The sequence below is a fragment of the Podarcis muralis genome, chromosome 4 (assembly GCF_964188315.1).
Source record: "Podarcis muralis chromosome 4, rPodMur119.hap1.1, whole genome shotgun sequence".
Taxonomy (NCBI): domain Eukaryota; kingdom Metazoa; phylum Chordata; class Lepidosauria; order Squamata; family Lacertidae; genus Podarcis; species Podarcis muralis.
The window spans coordinates 2,958,508-2,983,461 of NC_135658.1; the positions used below are offsets into that span (position 1 = coordinate 2,958,508).

The 24,954-nt window shown below is 44.5% G+C and overlaps 4 protein-coding genes across 4 annotated transcripts in view; 3 read left to right on the forward strand and 1 right to left on the reverse strand.

Annotated features, from left to right (window-relative positions):
• LOC114595223 (uncharacterized) overlaps positions 1–24,954 on the forward strand; it is a 646,585-nt gene that overhangs the window by 541,160 nt on the left and 80,471 nt on the right. The gene's annotated exons all lie outside the window — the stretch shown is intronic.
• The window catches only part of LOC144327580 (uncharacterized), a 290,636-nt gene that overhangs the window by 264,552 nt on the left and 1,130 nt on the right, over positions 1–24,954 (reverse strand). The window lies entirely within an intron of this gene.
• On the forward strand, positions 8,822–9,948 carry LOC114595391 (olfactory receptor 51H1-like). The gene has a single exon (XM_028725678.2). The coding sequence runs from the start codon at positions 8,992–8,994 to the stop codon at positions 9,946–9,948; it is 957 nt and encodes a 318-aa protein (XP_028581511.2). The 5' UTR covers positions 8,822–8,991.
• On the forward strand, positions 14,442–15,401 carry LOC114595401 (olfactory receptor 51H1-like). Its single transcript, XM_077926749.1, has one exon. The coding sequence runs from the start codon at positions 14,442–14,444 to the stop codon at positions 15,399–15,401; it is 960 nt and encodes a 319-aa protein (XP_077782875.1).

Genomic DNA, 24,954 nt, shown 5'->3' on the forward strand with positions numbered 1-24,954 from the left:
AAAAGAGAAGGGAGCAGTAGGCTCAGCCCACCAGGAAGAGCGAGCAGCTGCAGAAACCCTTAGAGCCTTAGCAGCCCAGGGGCGTAGTGTGGGGCATGCCAGAGGGGCAGTGCCCCCGGGTTCAGCTTTTGAGGGGGTGCAAAGCAGGCGTGTGAAAGTTTGTTGGGTCGTATTGTTAGTATCTTGGCTCACAGTCAGAGGTACCTGGCCTCCCCCGAGGCAATTGAGCGAGATACTGTGTTTACCATCCGTCTGCGACCTCCCAGCAGGCTAGGTAAACAAACCCGGCGATTCTTCTCATTAGATGTGAGACAGAACACACCCTCTGCTTCTCTGCTTCTCTCTTCCTCCCTGCATTCTCCTCAGGGAGGGGAAATGAGACAGACAGGAGTCCTTTTTACATGTTTTATTCCTGTCACTCAACAGTACATAGAAATGTGACTGCACCCTTCAGTCTCCATTAGGAGAGACACACAACTCCGCCCCTGCACTTCCAGCACAGGTCAGATGACATTCTGAGCTAACATCCGGTGCTCAGTACAGAGAATAGGCTCCACCTTTTCTCCAACAGTACATCTGCAAACCACAACATCCTGTTTTGCATTCCAGCCATCTGGAGCTGGCTTTTGCCTTGGTGCTTTTTCCTGACATCCTCCCCCAAAAGCATCAATAGGCAAAACATGATCCAGAGAAGAAAACAAACAGTTGTTATACATATAACAGTCCCCTGTTGTTTCAGTTCCACCCTTGGAACTCCCCACCACTGGTTTCACCAGTGTACCTCTCTGGTTGTCTGGCTTCCAAGGAATGAGTGCTTCTGCATTACCTTGGCTTGCTACTCTCTGTTGTGTCTTTGTCTCTGACTTAGACACTGCTTTAACCTGCTTTGAGTTGTTAACAATAGCTACACATGCAACAGCTAAGTTAGCAAACTCTTTTGAGTACCTCTTCGGTGGTACACCCTTTGTAACTCTCTCAGACCTGCGTATGAGGTGCTGATCATCTGTGCTCACTGGTTCAGCCTCTGGACTTTGCTGAGAACCAGTACCAATGGTAAACAGTGGTTCATCCTTCATCTGTGAAGGTCTATCCATTGTGTGAGATTTTCTCTCAATGACTGTTACAACTGAACTCTCTGAGCTATCAGTGTCATCGTCATCAGTACCACTGTAATCTGTGACATCAGAAAAATCATCATCATCTGAATTGTCACCTGTTGGAAATGTTTGTTCTACAACCCGCTCTTGTTCAGGAGCACTCTCTAGGAACTTTGTGAGAATCACCTGACCAGATTCAGACAAAATTACTCTATAGAGACCCTTTTCATAACCCACAAAAATGCCTCTGGCATTCTTTACTCCACCTGGAGCTTTTGTTCTCACATGAGACCCGAAAACCTTAAAATAGGCAACAGAAGGTTTTCTTTTGAACAGCTTCTCAAAAGGAGAACATCCCAACTCTGTTGAGACTTTTCTCAACCACACGTGAAGATAGGACGCTAGTGATTCGGCCCAATACTCATGTGGTAAATGTGAACTTAGCAATTGTGCATGCATTCCCTTTTGCAATTCTTTGTTCACCCTCACACAGACCCCTCTGTTCCACGCTTCTGGCGAAACAGAAACTTTGTGGTCTATCCCTTTTCCATCCAGGAACTTCTGAAACTTCTGTAACAGAAAAACTTGCTTGTCATCTGTGAAAAGACAATCAATGTTAGCATCATGCATATTTTTAACCTTGTCACAAAACTCCTGAAACTTTTCTAAAGTTTCCTGCGGTTTCTCCATCAAATAAACCCAAGAATAATTAGTGAAACAATCCACACACACAAGGTAATATTTTGCACCGCCTCTAGATGGTTCTAGAGGACCAATCACATCAGCATACACCCGCTGAAATGCTCTGTCGACCTTCTTGACCACCTTCCTGGTGTTCGAGTTGGTCACACCTGTAAGAGAAATTTCGTTAGAATCAGAAGAATTACATTTCATGTAATCACTTTGATCAAAAGTCAACAAATACAGTCCATCTTTCTCTTTGGCAGTAAGAAACAGTTCTCCATCTTTGTAGATCTTGCATCTTTTAGCATCATAGGACAGTTTTAGTCCTTTCTTTGCAATCTGCGACACACTCAGCAGATTAAATCTCAGTTCTGGAACCAGGTAAACATCGCTTATAGTCAAGTTCAGACTCTCAAGATACACAGTCCCAATTCCGGTCGCTTCCAACTCTTGACCGTTGGCCTGTTTCACAGTGAAGCTTTGCTTCTTCAACGTCGAAAACAGTTCTCTGTGTGGGCACAAATGTTTCGTGCAGCCCGTGTCAATTATGAATGCGTTCCCAACATCTGGCGTGGTTCCTTTCGCCATCATAGCCTTTGCAGGATTCACCTGGCACTTGGTACGGCTTTTACTTGACTCAGGCTTCGTTGAGCTGTTCTTTGCTCCTCTTGACTGTCGCGGCTTCCTACAGTTTCGCTGTAGATGCCCAGTCTGTCCACAATTGTAGCATCGGACAGCGCTCAATGCTACAGCATGCTCTCCAGTAGCATCAGCAGTGGGAAGATTTGAACTCTGTTCTTGCCTCCCCCTGTCCTTCACTTCCAGTGCAGCAAGTCTGTCGTGTTCATTCTGAACCACCGCACACACTCTCTCCGCGGTCAGGTCTGCCGCAGGTAGGGAACCAAGCTGACTGGCAACAACCTTGTAGGTGCGATTAAGGCTGTTAATCATCATGAAGCAAAACACTTCCTCCTGTAGACGGAAATTGCGTTCCACCATCTGTTGACGCAGAAACTTCATTTCTGTCAGGTGCACTTGAACATCTCCATCAGGCGCTAGTCTCAGATTGGTTAACTTCTCAAAATACAGCAACGCTGAAGAACCAGCATCCCTGGCCTCACACTCACAGTCCAGCCCCTTTGCCAGTAACTTTCCAACTTTCCGTTACTTAGCAACAGTGCTTTCAGGACTTCTTATCTTAACCACAAGAATTTGTGGAATGCAGGCTGAGCTTCCAAGCTGCAGGCCTCTTCTCCCGGAGCGTTTGTTTTCTTTGAAACGCAGCTCCGTGAACCAGTGAATTAATCAAACTGCGTTCACAATTTTAGCCCGAAATGCAGCAGCATACCTTGAACTTTGTTGCTTGGAAAACACCTCGTCTTTCCACCAGCCGTCTGTTGAGCCTCTGGCTTCTCTCAGACGCTTTTCTTCCTTGGAGCAGAGGAGGACACTTCACCAGCCTCTCATGCAGATGTCCGATGAATCACAACCATCCGAAGGCTGCCATATGTTAGTATCTTGGCTCACAGTCAGAGGTACCTGGCCTCCCCCGAGGCAATTGAGCGAGATACTGTGTTTACCATCCGTCTGCGACCTCCCGGCAGGCTAGGTAAACAAACCCGGCGATTCTTCTCATTAGATGTGAGACAGAACACACCCTCTGCTTCTCTGCTTCTCTCTTCCTCCCTGCATTCTCCTCAGGGAGGGGAAATGAGACAGACAGGAGTCCTTTTTACATGTTTTATTCCTGTCACTCAACAGTACATAGAAATGTGACTGCACCCTTCAGTCTCCATTAGGAGAGACACACAACTCCGCCCCTGCACTTCCAGCACAGGTCAGATGACATTCTGAGCTAACATCCGGTGCTCAGTACAGAGAATAGGCTCCACCTTTTCTCCAACAGTACATCTGCAAACCACAACATCCTGTTTTGCATTCCAGCCATCTGGAGCTGGCTTTTGCCTTGGTGCTTTTTCCTGACACGTATATCTATTGACCCACTGAGTCTGCTGCAATGGCCCTGCAATAAATTTGATTTATTGCCACTTCGACAAACTTCCAGTGGTGCCCACATGCTTCCACTCCGTGCACTGCCACTCTCCCCAGTTGCCGGGTAATAGCAGAGTTCACACGCAGCAGCAAATGGCTTGTCCGCGTTGACGTGGTGTCCTTAATAACGCAGCTTCTAATCCAAAACTCTTTATTTAGTAGCACTCAAAACAGAAAAGAAAACCTGCAGAATCTAGCTGCATATTCACAGCTCTCTGCCTCTTAACAAAAAACGAAACGAGCTTGCTAACGCCAGCAGACAGACTGCTCGCCAGAGACAACTCAGCCCCCACAAAGCACAGATCAAAGGAAACAAGCATGGATCATGTGGGCAGTGCACCCAGTTGATAAGAACACTCCTGGAGTGTTAACTCCTGACATTCCAGAACCAAAACAAGGCGCCCCCATGCAGGCACCCCCAGAGCAGGCCAGCGCTCCTCTCCTAGCATTAGAGGAACCAAAGCTCACAGAGAGGAGCACCAGGCTGTGCTGCGCTGGGGGTGCCAACAGGCGGGTGCCTGCTTCATGTCCCCCAAGTGCCACGTCGTGTGGCTGGGCTCTCTATTGTAAATGCACCCTTCAAGGGGCATGTGGCTGTTCCGCCCCTTTCACAGCTCTCTCCCTGGATCCACTCAGAGAGGTAGGTTGAGACCTCCTGGTTAAGATATTCTGTCTGTGTTATGTACAGTGGTACCTCTGGTTGCAAACGGGATCCGTTCCAGAGGCCTTTTTGCAACATGAATACAACCCTCATCTGTGCGTCTGCGCATGCGCACACCGCAATTCGCCACTTCTGCGCATGCACACGATATCATTTTGCGCATCTGTGCATGTGCGAGCCGCGAAACCTAGAAGTAACCCTTTCCAGTACTTCAGGGCCACCGTGGGACACAACCTGAAAAAGTGCAACCTGAAGCAAACGTAACATGAGGTGTGATTGTACTGAGCTTGGATCTTAGAACAATAGGCAGGTAGGATCCTAGAATGTAGCAACCTGATTCATCTGCAGGAGTAGCCCAATCAGGCTCCAAGAGGGGAGTTGAATCAGCCGATCACACAGGACCCATTGTGTAAATAATGTATATATAGCCAGAGGTTTTGGGGGAAATTTGCACTGTTGTACTATGAGCTGAAATAAAGAGAATGAATTCGATACTCCACTCTGAGCATATTTCCGTCTGCATCCCACTTCTCTGGTGTTAACGGAACAAGGGAGCACAGAGTGGTCTCCAGAATACCTCTGAGAACAGAATTGCAGGTCCCTTCACAGAATCCTTGGGGATTCTGTACTAACTACTGCTGGGATTTCAGAGATCTCCTCCCAGTGGGTTCAGCAGTTCTGGGCACCTAGGCCCCATGGTGTCATGGTGTCACCAGAGGGGAAACAGTTTTTCTACAATGCTTATTGCCATGAACATCACAGGCAGGAGCTGGCAGGTTCCATGTTCACCAGGTCAGGTTCACAGCCTGTGCCATAAAGTCAGGTAAGTGCAAAGGACTTGTTGAGATACAAAGCATGTGAGTTTTCCCTTGACTGAGCTCAGAGGGGTTTTCCTCAATCATGAGGCTATAAGATGAGCGAGAGAGTTTACACTTGCTTTTTGTTCCAACGTTCCATGTTAAATATTGTGTATACCAGAGGCATTTTTGTTAATTGTTAGCAGCAAATAACAATAAAATAATAGTCTAATATCCATATCCAAATGGAAAGCAGCATATGCCTCTGTACTGCTGCTGAACTTTGATGATAATCATGCTTCTCATTATCAATATGGTTATTATGAACACTATCACCATTATCATCTTCAGTGGCGTAGCGTGGGGGGTGCAGGGGGGGCCGGCCGCACCGGGCGCAACATCTGGGGGGGCGCGCTCGCCGCCTCCGGAGTCGCCGAAGAGCCTCGGGCGCAGGCTGTAGCAGAGCCCCATGTCTCGCGGAACCGACGAGCTGGCAGTGGCTCTCAGCGCTCGCCGCGGTCCCCACGCGTCAGGGCTGCGGAGGGCGCGCCAGGCAGCCCCTCCTCACAGCCCCGCCACCGCCGCCGCTGCTGCTGGGCCATGTTGCATTTTCCTCGCCTCTCTGCCCTCCTCCTCCGGGCAAGCGGCGTCGTTTGGGCGGCAGCGCCAGCGGCAACTCGCCTCAGATCACCTGACACGGACCCGCCGCCACCACCGTGGCTACCTTACCGTAAATACCCCAGCCCAGGCAGCAGCAAGAAGAAGCTGGCAGCGGCGGCAGGTTAGGGGTTAGGGGGTGCAAATTACTTGCCTTGCCCCGGGTGCTGACAACCCACGCTACGCTGCTGATCATCTTTATCATTTGAGTGAAAATGCTGCAGTTGCTACTGGGCAGGCCAGAGAGAAAGTGGGATTTAATGTGTAATTCCATATTGTAGGAGTCCATCTGCTGCCCAGGACTACGGAGGACAATGGAAGCTGTAAACAATTGTAAAAAGAATCTTTTAGCTTTGATTGCTTAGATAATTTGATTTCTTCCCCGTCCTTCACCACATAGTCCCAGGGAAGGTTGCCACCAGAAAGTATACAAAGAAAGCTGAAATATGCAAACAACAGTTGAAAACAGTTTCATGTGTTTAAAAATTCCAAATGATTCCAATATAAAAACCATACGGAGATTTAGGAACAAATTCATTTATACAAACACTCTAAAAGTGCAGATGCCAACTGGGACTGAAGAGGAGGGTCTTCAGTAGGTGCCCAAAGGGCAACAGAGGCGGCGCTGTCTCCTATTGAAAAACAGGCCATTCCAAAGGGACACTGGGTCCCATTCAGGAGGCAATTCCAGAGGTCCGCTTCCTTTATTGTGCAGGTCCCACATCTTGCTAAGATGGTATCTGCAGGAGGTCCCAGTCTACATATATAAAGGGGGAGTTGATCATTAAGGTTATCTTATTCCCAACCTATATCAAGCAGAACATGCCAGTACACGCACTTCAAACAGGGCCTGGAAGATATTCTCCCTGCTTTTCAATATAATTTTATACTGGATTAGATCTTTCTGCTCCATCTTTCCCACAGACATTTTCTGTTGCTCTGAGTTATCGTTGGGCATCTCCAGACCACCAATATTTTCAGATGAGTGCTTCAATCACACACCAGAAATTTCAGTTTACACATTTAAAGTGGGAATGCTCTATCACCCTAGTACAACAAATCTGCTTCTTACATATATTTATTTTTTTTAAAAACAGACTGTTTGCAGTTTGGAAACTGACAGGGAAATGTCTTGAAAAGTGCAGGATGAACAAATGAGTGACTGACAGATGAGCAAGGGCTCTGAATGCAAATCAGGATGAAGGCAGGAGAAATATGCATTCTCTTATAACCACCTCACAAACCAAGCAGAATGAAAATGCAGTCACTAACCTCTCTGTCAGATTTGCACAAGCAACTCAAGATGAATCCTCAATAAATTGGTCATCTAGAGGGGCCCTTTGTTATTCCTTTGAGAAGATCTTGCTTCTCTCTTGTCGCAACAGGCCCATCTTATGACGGAGGTATGAATAGAGGCGGCTTTTTCTAGGCTTCGGACTATGGACAGCTTTGAGTAATACAGTGGTGCCCCGCAAGACGAATGCCTCGCAAGACGAAAAACTCGCTAGACGAAAGGGTTTTCTGTTTTTTGAGTCGTTCCGCAAGGCGAATTTCCCTATGGGCTTACTTCGCAAGACGAAACGTCTTGCGAGTTCTTGCGAGTTTGTTTCCTTTTTCTTAAAGCCGCTAAGCTGCTAAGCCGTTAATAGCCGCTAAGCCGCTAAGCCGTTAATAGCCGCTAAGCCGCTAAGCTGCTAATAGCCGCTAAGCCGCTAATAGCCGTGCTTCGCAAGACAAAAAAACCGCAAGACGAAGAGACTCGCAGAACAGATTAATTTCGTCTTGCGAGGCACCACTGTACTTCATTTTATTCTGTTTTACTTATACGCTTGCATGTTCTAAGTCTTGCAGGTTTTAGCCACTTTTCCTCATGCAGATTGTTTCACATCTTATTTTCCCAGATCATCATAATTACTATTTTTATCTATTCTATTTGTTTACTGCTCTTCACCCAACATCAGAGGGAGCTTCACAACATAACATTACAAAATAAGGCAAAATGCATAACCAAAACATAAAAGCAAACCAGAGACTCCGCTCCCACAAATGTTTAAAAGACTAGAGATTGTTCAACCACCCAGAAGCTTGGTGTTAGAGAAACATTTTCACTTGGCGCCTAAAGGTATGTTATCCTGGTATCCTAGTTTTTCTTTCTTCATCCATTCTTAATATTCATTTCTACTCATTTGTACATTTTTGTTTTATGTACACAATTATAAAATCAGTCAATATCAGCCCCTGCCCCCCAATTCCAGCCTCTGGTCATATCTGGTCACATTCCTTTCGCTCAGTGGGCATTTCAGTTTCAAGGTTGACTTCTCGGAAGAGGAATCATAGACTTGTAGATTTGGGAGGAACCTCAAGGGTGAAGGAATGGCAGCCAAAGCATCCATGACAGATGGCTGCCCAACCTGTTCTTTAAAGGGGGAGCAGGAGAAGGTGGGATGAGACTTGTCCCACCCCCTATTCCTCATGCTGCTATACATTTAGTCATTTAGATATATCATTTCTATGTCAGCAGTTACACTGTGATTGTTATTCCAAATCTGCAGGTGAGAAATTGAGAAACAATGAATTTCCCAAGGCCACAAAAGCCAGCACCACCTTGACAAAAGCAAGCAAACAGGTATAGAAGCTTTAAATAATAAAAGAGATGAACTGGTTGGAGTTGGGAGACTTTTGAGGACTGAGATTGATGATGATAATGATGATGATGATGATGATGATGATGATGATGATGATGATGATGATACTGTACTTTTATTATTTATACCCCGCCCATCTGGCTGAGTTTCCCCAGCCACTCTGGGCGGTCCCCAACAGAGGACTAAAAGCAGAATAAAACTTCAAACGTTAAAAATAGGGTTCTTAGTTCACCATCATAAAAGGAGAATTTAGCACTGATTTTAGGACTGTTTCTCCTTCTTTGAATGGAGGCTCTAATAACAACATTTCATGTTGGACTGAAGCAGGATATCAGAATCTCTAACGTTCAGATCAATTTTGTTACTCCTTAGAATCTTTCTACCACAACAGCTGGGGAATGATGTCCTCCTTCACCAGTTTCAACAGCAGCCTTGTGAGCCACCAAACCTTTGTCCTGATTGGCATCCCTGGGATGCAGGAGAAGAACTCTTGGGTGGCCTTCCCACTGTTTGTGCTCTACGCCCTGACTCTGCTTGGGAACATCACGATCCTCTATGTCATCAAGATTGACCCAAGCCTCCATGAGCCCATGTACTTCTTCCTTTGCCTGCTCGCCTGCTCGGATCTGGGCCTCTGCATCTCAACAATGCCAACTATGCTGGGGGTCTATTGGTTTGACTCCAGAGAAATCCCATTCAATGCTTGCATCAGCCAGATGTTCTTTATCCATATACTTCAAGAGATAGAGTCTGGCATTCTTGTGGCAATGGCATTTGATCGCTTGATTGCCATCCGTGATCCACTGAGATACAGGTCTCTGCTCTCAAATTCCGTCATTGCAAAAATAGGAATAGCTATCTTATCCAGAGGTTTCTGTTTTTGTTTCCCATTCCCCTTTCTCATTAAACGGCTCCCTTTCTGCAGATCCAATGTCCTTTCTCACTCCTACTGTCTCCATCAAGATGCCATGAAGTTAGCCTGCGCAGGCATAAAAGTCAATATCATATATGGCTTGGTTGTAGTCATGTGCACTATAATGCTGGATGTTCTGATTATTCTTGTATCTTATATTCTGATCCTGACGACTGTTTTGAGCATTGCTTCTCGGAAAGAGTGTCTGAAGGCCCTCAACACCTGTGTGGCCCACATTTCTGCCATCTTGATTTTCTACATCCCAATGATTGGCATCAGTGTGGTACATCGATTTGGGAAGCACCTCTCCCCCATTGTCCACATGCTGATGGCCAACATATTTGTTGCTGTCCCACCACTTCTCAATTCCGTTGTGTACAGTGTGAAGACCCAGCAGATTCGGCAAAGGATATGCAACATTTTGCAATTTAAAAATAAGTAGGTAGAATCATAGAATCATAGAGTTGGAAGAGACCACAAGGGCCATCGAGTCCAACCCCCTGCCAAGCAGGAAACACCATCAGAGCACTCCTGACATATGGTTGTCAAGCCTCTGCTTAAAGACCTCCAAAGAAGGAGACTCCACCACACTAGGTGTTGATATTGCTTCTGAAGAAGAAGATAAAGTGGTTTATAATTAGGGATAGATGGATTAATTTTGAGTCTTTTCCATATCTCTTTAATAAGTATTCTGTTTTTTCCTTTTAATGTGTTGATTTTTTAAATGGAAGATCCTAAACCATTTTGCACAGTTTCCGTTAAAAGTTTTCCCCCCAATGAATACTTCCAAGTAGGGCATTAAGCTGTTTATTTCCATCACGATGTTCATTCATTAAAGAAATTGCCCCCCCCCCCGATGTATACTGAATCATTTCTTTGAATGAGATTTATTTCCATATTATGAAAGATGGCATTCCACAAAATATTCAGCTTCGATAAAGGATTTGATAGATCCTCCGTTCAAAACACATGCACTGCAACCTCTTTAGTAAGTTTGATTAAACATAGTCTGCAAGCATCAGAGCATAATAATTTTAGCAGTATCTATTAAAACTACATCAAATATAAACATTTGTAAATCTTTAAAAAACATATCTGAATGGGAGTTACATACATACTACCGAAACATAAATATGTTGGCGTTCGCATCTGAGCATACTAAAAATATCAGTGTTAAAAGTAGGATTCTTTGTGGACACTACTTGATTAACTAATCTATAAAGGTGGTTTGTTTATTTGTTCATAGCAAGAGACATAAGGACCACGGCCTAGGACCCTTGTACCTATGGGACCACCTCTCCTGGTATGCCCCACGGAGGATCTTAAGGTCCATAAATAGCAACACCCTAGAGGCCCCGGGCCCTAAGGAAGTCGGATTATCCTCCGCCAGGGCCAGGGCCTTCTCAGTGGTGGCTCTGACCTGGTGGAACGCTCTGCCTCATGAGACCAGGGCCCTGCAGGATCTGATTTCTTTCTGCAGGGCCTGTAAGACATAGTTGTTCTGCCTGGCCTTTGGCTTGGAGTCAATTTGATTCCCTCCCTCCCTCTTTCTTTTTCCTTTCTCCTCCTGTGATGAGGCTGCATTTTAACGTTTCGATGTTTTAATGTTGTATTTTAATCTTGTTTTTAAGTTGTATTCATTCAACTTGTTTTTATTATTGCTTGTTAGCCGCCCTGAAGCCGACCTTGAATAAAATTTATTATTATTATTATTATTATTATTATTATTATTATTATTATTATTATTATCAGGGTATTTGTTCAAAATAGATGCAGGGAGCCTAACAGCCCATGGATAGAAACTGTATTTTAGCCTCTTGTTACAACTGATCATACTTCTATATCTCCTGTCCGAGGGTAGAAGATTAAAGAGCTGCAAGTCAGGTGTGAATCATCCCTGAGAATTTTTCTCACTCTCCTAAGGCAACAATCCCTTGCAATGTCATCTAGCGGGCTCAGGGGACAGCCCATGATATCATGTGTTGTGGTCACCACCCTCTGTAAAGACTTTCTGTCCATGGCTGTCAAGCCAACGTACCACACTGTGATACAATATGAGTGGACACCTTCTATTGTGGACCAGTAGAAGGAGGTCATCAATTGTTGTTTAACATTGTTCTTTCGCAAGACCCTGAGGAAATGGCGTCTCTGTTGGGCCTTCCTAATCACCTGACTTATATTGTTTTTCCAAGTGAGGTCTTTCCTTGGTTTGAAATGATACTATTTCAACCTCATTTAAATCTAGAGGATGATCATGTCATCCTTTTGCTTAAACACACACATTTTAGTGGTCCTCAGATCTGTGGGGAGGGGGGTCCCTCTCTCTCTTTATATTCCATCTACATCCAAGTTCTCTGGTTTCATGGAAGGTGGGAGCCCAGGTGTTTTCTGGAATGCCTCTGGGAGCAGAACCGCAGGCCCTTGGGCAGGATGTGTGGAGATTCCCTAGTAACTGCCATCGGGATTTCAAAAATCTCTGCCCAGATATCTAACAGTCTCGGAACAGCTTGTCTCCCTAAGGGTAAACATTATCACATAAAAAGCACAGGCCGAATCCCTCATGGAACACCAAAGGCAGGCTCAGCATTCATCCTGGGAGAACTCGTGTCAGGTTTGTGTCCTAAATTCAGGCAAATTCATGAGATATAAAGCAGACGAGTTTTCCTTTGATTGACTTCAGAGAGATCATCATCAATCAGGAGGCCATGAGATTATGGCGATGGCTTGCATTTGTTTCCAATTTTATTCCCGTGTTGTACGCTATATTTTATTGGGGGTGGTCAGCTAAATATTGTGGATATTACTCAGAGTTCTTTTTTGGTAACTGCAGATGATGGTGATGATGATGATGATGATGATGATGATAGTCTAGCATAGATATGTTGACGTATCATATGCATTAAGTACTAGTGTACTGTACTTTGATGAGAATATACCGTAATTATCACTATGATGGCCATTAAGCTCATTGTCATCAAAGGGGGAAATGCTGCAATTCACGCTGGGCTAGCCAGAGTGAGACTGGGATTCATTTCAGAATTTCACATTGGGGAGAAGGTTTGGGCCAGTCAGGAAAGCAACTGGACTTCTGGAACAGGAACCAAAAACCTGGAGTTTTTACTGCTGTGCCCTTGGTTTCCCACGTGGGGGAGAGGGATGTCAGACTTCACCATTTTATTTTGAACATTTTATGGGACATTTTGAACATTTTTACTTGGAATGAATTTCTATTTGGGGCTTTCTGGCTCCTATATTCCAAATACCTGACTTCCCTCCGCTAACCACACTTAAGAACATTGATGTCTGGGAGTCGCTTTTAAAATGATAGCTAAGTTCCTCTTGGCTCTCTTTATCATATTCTAATCTAATTCTTAGAACCTTTTATTGAACATTGTTTGGATTTTTGTATTCATATACAGTGGTACCTCTAGTTACAAACTTAATTCGTTCCAGAGATCCATTCTTAACCTGAAACTGTTCTTAACTAGAAGCATGCTTTCGGTAATAGGGCTTCTTGTTGCCGCTGCACCGCTGGCACACGATTTCCGTTCTCATCCAGGGTTAAGGTTCTCAACTTGAGGTAAATATTCCAGGTTAGCAGAGTTTGTAACCTGAAGCGTTTGTAACCTGAGGCGTTTGTACCTCGAGCTCTCTCTCTCTCTCTCTCTCTCTCTCTCTCTCTCTCTCTCTCTGTGTGTGTGTGTGTGTATTATTGAATGTTTGGTTGTTGGTTTTTTTGTAAATAAATTTTTTAAAAGTCAAACTGATTTCAATTTCTGGTCACAACCCTTTCACCCACTGGAGGTGCAAAATTCAGGGCCTCCGTTTCAATGTCTTCTCAGAAGAGGAGGAGCTAAGCTGAGACATGTCCAATCCTCCCCATTTAACTATCCATTCCGTCATTTAGATATATCCTTTCTAATTTAACTATTACACTGTGGTGTTTATTTCTATTTTGCAGAGGAGAAATGGAGAGGCTGTGAATTTGCCAGAGCCACACGATGAGATCTCCATCGCCAATACTCAACAACAACACTTCACACTTTGATAGAGCATGTAAGAATTAAAAGCACTCTGCACATTTTCTCTCCGTGATCCTCCCAGAAGCCCTGCACTGTAAACCAGTATCATTCTTGGATAACAGAGTCGGGGAGAGACCATCCAGTGACTTTGTGGCTGAAAAAAGATTTTGAACACAGGACTTCTCATTCCTGCTTTGCAGGGGTCCTTTCCAACTCTACAATTCTATTATTCATCTCCCCGTTTAGATTTCTAGGCCCTCAACATGACACCTACTCTCTATTAGCGAGTCCATGTTGGAGAACATCTATCAGATCCCCTATCATCTGAATTCCGCTGGCTTTTGAGATTCATCAGCTACACAAGTGATGGTAAAATCCCACCAGGCTGCTGTGTCATTGCATCTGCTGAGAGACCAGCAGCCTTTGAGTTGCTGGAATGTTGCCACCTCAAGTGTTCATTGTAATAATTTAATCTGAGATAACATTCCCAATCACCCTCCATCCCATTCCATCCCTCTTTCTTTTCATGTCATGTCTTTCATATAGTAATATCGGGGGTGAGGACTCCTATGCAATTTCTTACTCAACTTTGTAAGATGCTTTAAGTGTCTCTTTGACAAAAGAGCCAGGTATAATGGCATAGACCTTCTTTTTTTAAAAAAATCACACTGCTTGGAGGAGGGTGAGTGCCGGAGATTGACTTCATATTCGAGTTGGGGAGCTTATCTGCACAGGACAGGGTGAGCATTGAGGACTAACTTTCCTTCCCTGAATAAGTTTGAGGCTCCACTCTCAGGCACAGAGAAAGCACCTGAACACTTGCCTATGACGAGTGTTTCCCAAAGTCCTTTGTAGCAAATATTCACAGCTTATTACTACTTAGCATTTTCCCACCAAACACACTTGGGGAACGATGTCCTCCATCACCAGATTCAACAGCAGCCTTGTGAGTCACCAAACCTTTGTCCTGATTGGCATCCCTGGGATGCAGGAGAAGAACTCTTGGGTGGCCTTCCCATTGTTTGTGCTCTATGCCCTGACTCTGTTGGGAAACTTCACTATCCTCTATGTCATTAAAAGTGACGAAAGCCTCCATGAACCTATGTATTTCTTCCTTTCCATGCTTGCCTGCTCGGATCTGGGCCTCTCCATGTCCACCATGCCAACAATGCTGGGAGTCTATTGGTTTGACTCTGGGGAAATCCCATTCAACGCCTGCATCAGCCAGATGTTCTTTATCTATATATTTCAATGGGCAGAGTCTGGCATTCTTGTGGCAATGGCTTTTGACCGATTCATTGCCATCCGTGATCCACTGAGATACAGATCACTGCTCTCAAATTCTGTAATTGTGAAAATTGGTATAATTCTCTTTTCAAGAGGCCTGTCTGTCTGTTTCCCCATCCCCTTTCTTATTAAGCGTCTCCCTTTCTGCAAATCCAATGTCCTTTCTCACTCCTACTGTCTCCACCAAGCTGCCATGAAGTTAGCCTGTGCAGACACAAGAGTCAATGTCCTATATGGTTTGGTCGTAGTCATGTGCACTGTAGTGTTGGATGCTCTCATCATTCTTGTATCTTATATCCTGATCCTGAGGACTGCTTTGAGCATTGCCTCCCGCAAAGAATGTGTGAAGGCTCTCAACACCTGCGTATCCCACATTGCTGCCATCTTGATTTTCTACGTCCCAATGATTGGCGTAAGTATGGCACATCGATACGGGAAGCACCTTTCTCCCATTGTTCACATGCTTATGGCCAACATCTATGTTGCTGTCCCACCACTTCTCAATCCCATTGTGTACAGTGTGAAGACCCAGCAGATTCGGCAAAGGATATGCAGCATTTTGAAGTTAGGGAAGTATAGGGAGTGATGTGTCTTCTGCCATAGGTCTCATCATGGGAGCGAAACTGCCTTTGTTGCACTGGTTAATGATCTCCGACGGGCTAGGGACAAAGGTGAAAGCTGTTTCCTAGTTCTGCTGGATCTCTCAGTGGCCTTTGATACCATCCTTCTGGACCAGCTAGAGGTGTTGAGAGCTGGGGGCACGGTTATACAGTGGTTCTGCTCCTTCCTCCTGGGTCATGTCCAGAAAGTGTTGTTGGGGTCTCACTTGTGGGGTGCCTCAGGGCTCTGTCCTCTCCCCAATGCTTTTCAACATTTATATGAAGCCACTGGAAGAGATAATCACGGGGTTTGGGCTGGGTGTCCACAAGTATGTGGTTGATACCCAGCTGCACCTCTCCTTTAAGTCAGAACCAGTGGAGACAGTGAGTGTCCTGTGTGAGTGTCTGGAGGCCGTTGGAGGATGGATGGTGGCTAACAGATTGAAGTTGAATCCGGACAAGATAGAAGTACTGTTTTAGGGGGACGGGTGTGAGTGGGTGTGAGTGACTCCCTGGTCCTGAAAGGGGTAACTGTGCTCCTGAAGGACCAAGTGCACAGCCTGGGAGTAATCTTGGACTCACAGCTGTCGATGGAGGTGCAGGTACATTCTGAGTACAGGGCAGGTTGGCGTTGACCTTTAAAGCCCTAAACAGCCTCAGCCCAGTATTCCTGAAGGAGCATCTTCACCCCATTGTTCAGCCCAGATGCTGAGGTCCTCCTCGAAGGATCTTCTGCCGGTTCCCTCGCTGTGAGAGGTGAAGTTACAGGGAACCAGGCAGAGGGCCTTCTCGGTGGTGGTGCCCTCCCTGTGGAACACCCTCCCGTCAGATGTCAAAGAGATGGGGTCCAGAAGACTAATTTGACACTGGGCACAAAATAAAGCTGAAGCAAGAAAACTTGCTCCTTTATGAATAGGCCTTCCTGCGGAGTGTAAAGCATAGACAATCGTGTTCAAAGCAAGGGAGACTACTTCTCCAAAGGTTTTTAAATGTCCATAAATGATTTTAAAAGAATTTTCTATTGGCATCCATGAGGTTGGTCTCCTCACAGAATCTTAAGAGGGACCCAATGCAGGAATCTTAGCTGGATCATCCAGGACAGATGGCCATCCAAACTATGCTTATTTTATTTCTATCTTTCCCAAAGTATGTTTAAGGGTGTTTTAGGAATCTCTGTTTGCAGTGTTTGAACTACTTTATCGGCTTTTGTCCTGATGTGCCTCGGGGCAGACCTTCTTAACTAGCACATTGAGTGAGCTCTCTCCTATTGAAACAGATAAACAAAAACACAGGTGGATGCTGGCTTTGAAAGAAGTGAATGATTACCACAATATCTTACAAGGAGAGTGGGAAACGTGTTTTGGAAAACTGTACTGAATTGAATTAATTTGGCAACGACTTGTAATAATCTGGAAAATCAATAAAAACAATTGAAAAGAAATTCCGCCCAGCCGCCAAGTTTGGAGAACTTTCTATCATTGTTTTGTAGCTGTGCCCTGTGAAAATCCAGTCTCACCTGCTGAATTGAAGCTCGGATAAGCAAAATCTCCCTTGGGATTTCCCACTTTAACCTCCTCCAAAAGTTTGAGGGAAAAGGTGTACCTCATTTCTTCCTTTCCAATATTTGTTATTTCCACCTAAGAAATTGCAGGAAAGAAGTTACTCATGTTAAGTGCAAGGTTTGTTGGGGTAGAGATTAAGGAGCCAACGATGACATGATTTTTCAGCAATAAATATGATCTTATGTGTAAATGAAGTCACATTTGAAACAATACAGAAGCAGTCAAAGGGAATTTCCTAGGAAGTGTTTTATTCAGTCTCACCTGCAATCATGTGTGCTGAACACACAGAAACACATGGATAATGTGAAATTACTGAAATTACAGTCTCCAAATAACACTCAACACATGCAAGCAGATTAATGGAATAGTGCACGTTTTCCCCATCTCTCTCTTTTTTTAATTACTTTGATTTATCTTCATGGTATAGAATATGAATTTTCAGAAAGCAATGGTTACAACAGTAAAAAACAAATAACTTCTGATGAAATTGAAGACTTTCATCTTGCCATGTGCTACAAGTTTCATTTGATTGCTCAAAAAGATCACAACACATTTTCCCTTGGGTGCTGGGTGGATTCCTGCAACAGTCTTAACAATATACGTATTCAATAAACATTGGCCACGTGTTATAAAAGGAATATGGATAGTGTTCCCCCCACCCTCTTGATTTCCCCAGGCAAACAAAATTTAAGATACTTAAATTGTGGTGCCCAGAACTGAGCACAGTATTCTAGGTAAAATAAAGTGGTACTATTCCTGCACTTGATCTGATTCTGCCTTCTGCCACACTGGCCTCCGCTCCCCGTTTGGTGTTGTCTGCAAATGTGATGAGCATCCCCTCAGTTCCTTCATCCAAGTCATTTATAAAGATGTTTAACAACAACGGGCCCAGGACAGAACCCTGCAGCACCCCTCTGGTCACTTTTCCCCAGGATGAGGAGGACCCATGAAGGAGTCCTCTTTGGGTTCGGTCCGTCAAATCCACCTAACAGTTACCTCATTCAACCTCATTTTACCAGCTTCCTCACATAAATATCATGGGGTTGACTTCGTCAAAAGCCATACTGAAAGAAAGATGCACTATTTCCACAGCAGTCCCCTGATCAATGAAGTTTGTAACTCCATTGAAAAAAGAAAAAGAGAGGTTTTTCTGACATGACTTGTTTTTGAGAAAGTCATGCTTTCATCCTTGTTTATGTTGTGAAATCTTCAAATGAAAGGCACATAAATTTAAAAATGATAATAAACAAGGATATTGACAAGCTGGAACATGTGCAAAGGAAAGCGATTTATGTATTTATTTAATTTGAATACCACCCGACCCAGTGGTGCCAACTTGAATAAAATATTGGTGGGGGGCAAGGTAAGGCCCGCCTTGCACTATCAATCACAGGATCCTGTATACCTGAAGGAGCGTCTCCACCCATTGTTCAGCCCGGACTCTGAGATCCAGCACCAAAGGCCTTCTGGCAGTTCACTCATTGCGAGAAGTGAGGTTACAGGGAACCAGACAGAGGGCCTTCTTGGTAGTGGCGCCCACCCTGGGGAACGCCATCCCTTCAGATGTGAAGGAAATAAGTAGATATCTTATCTTTAAAAGACATCTGAAGGCAGCCCTGTTTAGGGAAGCTTTTAATATTTAATGCTGTATTGTTCTTAACACTCGATTGGGAGCTGCCCAGAGTGGCTGGGGAAATTCAGCCAGATGGGCGGGGTATAAATAATAAATTATTATTAGTATTATTATTATTATGCACACCATTTGAATGGCAATGCCTATCAACTGGGGGGTGGCCCCCTCAAATATCTTATTGGAGGGCAAAGAACCATTGGCCTCTAAGAGTTGGCTCCTATTCCCTACACCCACAGGTCTCAGAACAGTTACAACATAAAAGCACAATATAAAACCACAAAATACACATCTGTAACCCCCCTCCCCACCATATTTTAAAAGGGCATTAGATGTCAATCAGCCAAAGGCCTGGTTAAAAAGGTGCGTATTTGCCTGGCTCCTAAAGCTGTATAATGAAGGGTTTCTCCTCTGTATGAATTCTTTGATGGAAAGTGAGATAGGAGCTCTGATTGAAGGTCTTTCCACATTCCACGCACTGATAGGGTTTCTCCCCTGTATGAATTCTTTGATGGGAAGTGAGACTGTGGCTGTGACTGAAGCACTTTAGACATTCCATGCACTGATAACGTTTCTCCCCTGTATGAATTATTTGATGCGCAGTGAGATGGGAGCTCTTCCTGAAGCTCTTTCCACACTGTATGCACTGATAAGGTTTCTCCCCTGTATGAATTCTTTGATGGGAAGTGAGATAGGAGCTCAAACTGAAGCTCTTTCCACATTCCAAACATTGATAGGGTTTCTCCCCTGTATGAATTTTTTGGTGGGAAGTGAAATCAGAGCTCCAACTGAAGCTCTTTCCACATTCCGTGCACTGATAGGGTTTTTCCCCTGTGTGAATTCTTTGATGGGAAGTGAGAGAGGAGCCCTGACTGAAGCTCTTTCCACATTCCATGCACTGATAGGGTTTCTCCCCTGTATGAGTTCTTTGATGGGAAGTGAGATAAGAGCTCAAACGGAAGCTCTTTCCACATTCCATGCACTGATAGGGTTTCTCCCCTGTATGAATTCTTTGATGGGAAGTGAGATGGCCACTCTGACTAAAGCTCTTTCCACATTCCCCACACTGATAGGGTTTTTCCCCTGTATGAATTCTTTGATGAGATGTGAGAGAGAAGCTGTTACTGAAGCTCTTTCCACATTCCCCACAAAGATAGGGTTTCTCTCCTGTATGAATTCTTTGATGGGAACTGAGAAGGGAGCTCGTACTGAAGCTCTTTCCACATTCCACACACTGATAGGGTTTCTCCCCTGTATGAATTCTTTGATGGGAAGTGAGATGGCCACTCTGACTAAAGCTCCTTCCACATTCCCCACACTGATAGGGCTTCTCCCCTGTATGAATTCTCTGATGGGAAGTGAGAGAGGAGCTGTTACTGAAGCTCTTTTCACATTCCAAACAATTATATGGTTTCTCTCTTGTATGAATTCTTTGATGGGAAGTGAGATGGGTGCTCTGACTGAAGCTCTTTCCGCATTCCAAGCACTTATAAGGTTTCTTCCCAATGGGATTTATTTGATGGGAAGAGGAATGGGAACTTTTTCCACATTCAATATATTTATACTGCTTCTCCACTGTGGATATTTTGTCATGGTCACCCTTGTCCTTGATTTCCAGTTCATCACTACCTGCAATGAAGAGAGAAATGGATTAAATCCTCTGGGAGAAATTAATGAAGAATACCTTTTAACATTGGTCACTGGGGAATAACACAAGTGGGTTAGGTTAGATGGATGCTTTTCTGAAGGGTTGGGTGCATTAATTAACGGGGATCAACCGACATCCTTAGGGGAACCTGTGATTCGATAAGCCTGGCTCTTCTCTCAAATGGATTTTGTTTGGCTCCATCATGGCATCCCTTCCATTTCTAATGTCAGTCTTATCTTTTGTCAGCCAAGGACTGACAGGAGCAAGAACAAAAACAGAAAACCTGACAGAAGCTACTTAAACTTCCCTAACAACTCTGAAGTTTAGAGATAAAATGGTCTATGTAGTTCAGACCAGGTTGATAATTGTTTAAGAAGCTGTAACTGGAGGAAGGAGACTCTTGAGAGTCCCATTGGCTGCAAGAAGATCAAACGTATCCATTCTTAAGGAAATCAGCCCTGAGTGCTCACTGGAAGGACAGATCCTGAAGCTGAGGCTCCAATACTTTGGCCAGCTCATGAGAAGAGAAGACTCCCTGGAAAAGACCCTAATGTTGGGAAAGATGGAGGGCACAAGGAGAAGGGGATGACAGAGGACGAGATGGTTGGACAGTGTTTTCGAAGCTACAAACATGAATATGACCAAACTGTGGGAGGCAGTGGAAGACAGGAGTGCCTGGCGTGCTCTGGTCCATGGGGTCACGAAGAGTCGGACACGACTAAATGACTAAACAACAAAAACAACTGGAGGAAGGACACTCACACAAAAAAAAGTAATTTCCTGTTCAAGGTTAATTGTGGGAATATTGTAATCCCGGTTGTTATTGAGTTCTGTGAAAATATAGAGAGCTGCTTTGAATTTAAAAAAAGATATTTTGATCCCCAAGGGAGCTGTCAGGGATGCTTTCCGTCTGACAGAAAGCGAGAAATCCAGAGAGGAGGGAGTGCAAACTGGGGGGAGCTGGAGTCCTTCACATAGGAAGAGATAAGCTCTAAAATGCAGCCTGTGGAATGTCAAAACAACACTGAACAAGCCACAGGAGGAGGGGAACCGTTTGAATCTACTCTAGACAAAGGGGGGGGGCGACAGAACCAGACTCCCTGAAAACTAGAAGAAAGAATAAGGTATTAGCTTTGCGCAGGACCAGAACCGGGGGGACCCAGAGGTGGAATTTAGGTTGCCTGGGAAAACGACGGAGGTTCAGGGCAGCAACTGACTCTGTTAGTGATTGATGTATTACAGAAGCCAGGCTACTGAGCTCGGTAATTGCTTAATAAATCAGAAGGTAAAACAGCTTCCAGCCTGTCATGTCTTGTTTGGGAGAGCCTTGCCAGACCTGACAGGAGCCTTACCAAGAGAGGCCACGATCTCATGATTCTCCTCCATGACATCCTTATGCAGAGCTCTCTGGTTAGGATCCAGCAAACCCCATTCCTCGTCCGTGAAATAAACAGCAACATTTTCAAAGCACACTGGACCCTGAAATAAAAAGGGAAATGTCCTCCTCTGAGACAACACTGTTGTTCACCACCACTCCTTGAGCTAGGACATTGTTCCACCCCTTGGCCTCTGTCCCCACAAGGCTGCTTCCCCTGACCTGTTCTGGTTCCACAGCCGCTGCTTCCATTCTGTCCCCATTCAGAGATGGTTGAAGAGGTCTAGCCAGTATCACTGTGTCACCTGCAAGAGAAAAAAGGTAAGGGGGAGGCCCAGAGTGCCTGCTTGTCTCACAGGTGAATCAGTGCATCTCAAACTACACAGGGGCCTTTGAGAAAGTCTCGCCTGCTGAGTGCATTTGGATGTTTGGGTGCATTTCAGATGTCAGTTGTGAAGAAAAATATTTCCTGAACTAACAGATCTCTATTCTTTAACAAAATCCAATCCCTTAACAAAAACAGCAAGTTAGATCTGGAAGGATATGATAACAGATTTGGATGGCATGCTATTTATTGTATGAGAAGGTAAAAATGCATAAAGAATTCCTGAACCACATTATAAGAAAGACAATTTATGAGGTGTGGAATAGATATAAAGTCTATTAGAATGTAAAACTCCATGGTGGCTTTCACCATTGGAAGCAACTGCAGTTAAAAAAAATAAATATGGAAGAAAAATGAGCCACCTACAGAGATTTAGTGGTGGAGGAAGGAAACCAGTTAAAATTAAAAACGTTTGAGGAAACAAAAGAATTATTGAGGGATTGGTTGCATTATCATCAGATAAATGAAGGGTTTAAAGAGGATAAAAAGAAAAATGGTTTTGAAAAAAAAATCTAGATTTGAGATAGATTTATTGAATGATAAGACAAAAATATTGTCAAAAATGTATAAATTATTATTGGAATGGCATACTAAAGATGAGGAGGTAAAATCATTAATGATACAATGGGCTAAAGATATTGGACATAATATACAGTTAGAAGATTGGGAGAGGTTATGGAATGAAAGTATTAACTTCATAGCATGCAGTACGCTTAAAGAAAATGTTATGAAAATGATGTACAGGTGGTATTTAACACCAGTTAAACTGGCCAAAATGTATAGAACAAAAAATGAATGCTGGAAATGTAAGGAAAAGGAAGGTACTTTTTACCATATGTGGTGGATATGTAAAGAGGTAAAAGCTTTCTGGGAAATGATACATAATGAGTCAAAGAAAATGTTTAAAGACACCTTTGTTAAAAAAACCAGAAGCTTTTTTATGAAGTATAGTGGGTAGAGAGATACCGAGGCAAGATAAAAAATTGTTCTTATATGCAACAATTGTGGCAAGAATTTTGTTAGCCCAAAGATGGAAACACCAGGAGTTACCAACAAAAGAAGGGTGGCAGATGAAAATGATGGACTTTGCAGAACTGGCGAAACTGGGGGGGAAGAATCCGGAATCAGCGAGACCAAGTATTCCAAAAGGACTAGAACAAATTTGTATTATATTTGAACGACAACCGTAAGCAATTAACATCATTAGCAGGGTTATCTGAAGATTTGTAAGGTGAAATTGCTACCTATTCAGGTTGAGTAATATAATATTTTAGGTAATGATATAACAAGGATAGGAAACGAAGCAAAATGTAAACATGGAAAGTTTAATTTTTTAAACCATCAGGCGGGAGGAAGGGAAGTTGTTAGGCTCAGTTGAGCCAAAGAGATAATACAAGAGGATACGATGTTATGTAATGTGATTATATGCAAAACAAATAAAAATCATTTATAAAAAAGAAATATATATTTCCCCTCCTCTGGGCTCTTGGCCCCAACTATCACCCAACAAAAGATGAAAAGGATTCACACAGGAGTTGGAAAACCAACAGAATGAGATCAAATGGAGAAAAACCACCTTCCTCCTTACCCAGCGGCCTCTCTCTGGTGTCCAACGGAGGCCTCTCTGCCTCACAGGAATCCAGGTCCATTTCTGCAAAATGATCCCTTTTCTGAAAGAGCAACAAGGATTCAAAACAGAGAATGGGGAGAAATATTAGAAAGAGAATGACAAAGACAAAAACATTCAGGGTGTGAGATCTCATTCCATGGGTGCCTTCCCAGAAAAAGAATGGGCCATCAGTAGAACATTTTGGGATATTCTCCATCCTTTTTGGAGCCCCTTGGGAGTATCCAGAGGAAAGTCTCTCTCACCTGCTGCTCTGCCTGCTTTCTCTCCTCTGCCTGACTCAGGAGGAAACCTTCGGCCAGCGCCACCGCCTGGGAACTGGTCTCCGCTCCACAGTCCCTCACCCAGCTCTCCATCTCTGGTGGAAGGACAGCCAGGAACTGCTCCAAGATCACCAGGTCCAGCATCTCAGCTTTCGTGTGCCTTTCTGGCTTCAGCCACTGACGACAAAGGTGGTAGAGTCGGCTGCAAACCTCTCGGGGTCCTTTGGCCTCCTGGGAGCAGAACCTCCTGAACTGCTGGCTCTGCCCCTCTGAGCGGAGGGTGTCCTCCTCACCCAGGATCTTCTGCACAGAGTTTTCCCAGAACCCCCCACTGATCCCAGTTTGGATGGCATGGCCTCTTCCTGCTCCAGGGCCAGCTGAGTCTCGCTCATCCATCTGTGCTCTCAGGAAGCCTCTGAGAGATCGGAAGGAACCCTTTGGTCTTCTGCCAAATTCTGTCTGTCGTAATGAAAAGCTCTAGCAAATCCTACAAAGCAAATACATTGTTCTGTTACAAAAGCTGTACAATATCGGGAGAAAAAAAAGATTCCCTGAGCAAGCATGGATGAGTCTTGCTGGGAACCAGGGTAGGACTGCACCACAGCCCAGCTATCTTTCTAAAAAGAAGGAGGAGGAGGAAGCAGCCTCTAGCCCTCCTAGAAGGAAGATTGCAATGCAAAATGTGGAAGCAACCGAAGAGATTTCTGGGAGATGAATCAGCCTGGTTGCTCCTGCCTTCCAGTCAATGCATGAAGTCAGAATCGACTGACAAGGGAGTCATTGGTGCCTCGTGAAAAATGGATGCTTGGCTCTAGTGGGGGTCCTCACCTGGGGGTCCTCAGGAGTTGCTCCCCCCACCCCCACTCCCCTGCTTCTGTCTCCTTTTCTTGCACTTGGACTCTCTGCCGCTCTCAAGACAGACTCCTGGGGTGGGGTCCCTTTTTCTTTGCTCTGAGGGCCAGGAATGTATCTGGCCAACCCCCTGAGGGCCAAGTGGACAGGGTCCAGGGACATGTCCCTTGAAATTTAGGCAGCCAATTTATTATGATT

Coding starts and splice junctions, on each gene's coding strand:
- LOC114595391 (XM_028725678.2), top strand. CDS start 8,992: ATGATGTCCTCCTTCACCAGTTTCAACAGCAGCCTTGTGAGCCACCAA.
- LOC114595401 (XM_077926749.1), top strand. CDS start 14,442: ATGTCCTCCATCACCAGATTCAACAGCAGCCTTGTGAGTCACCAAACC.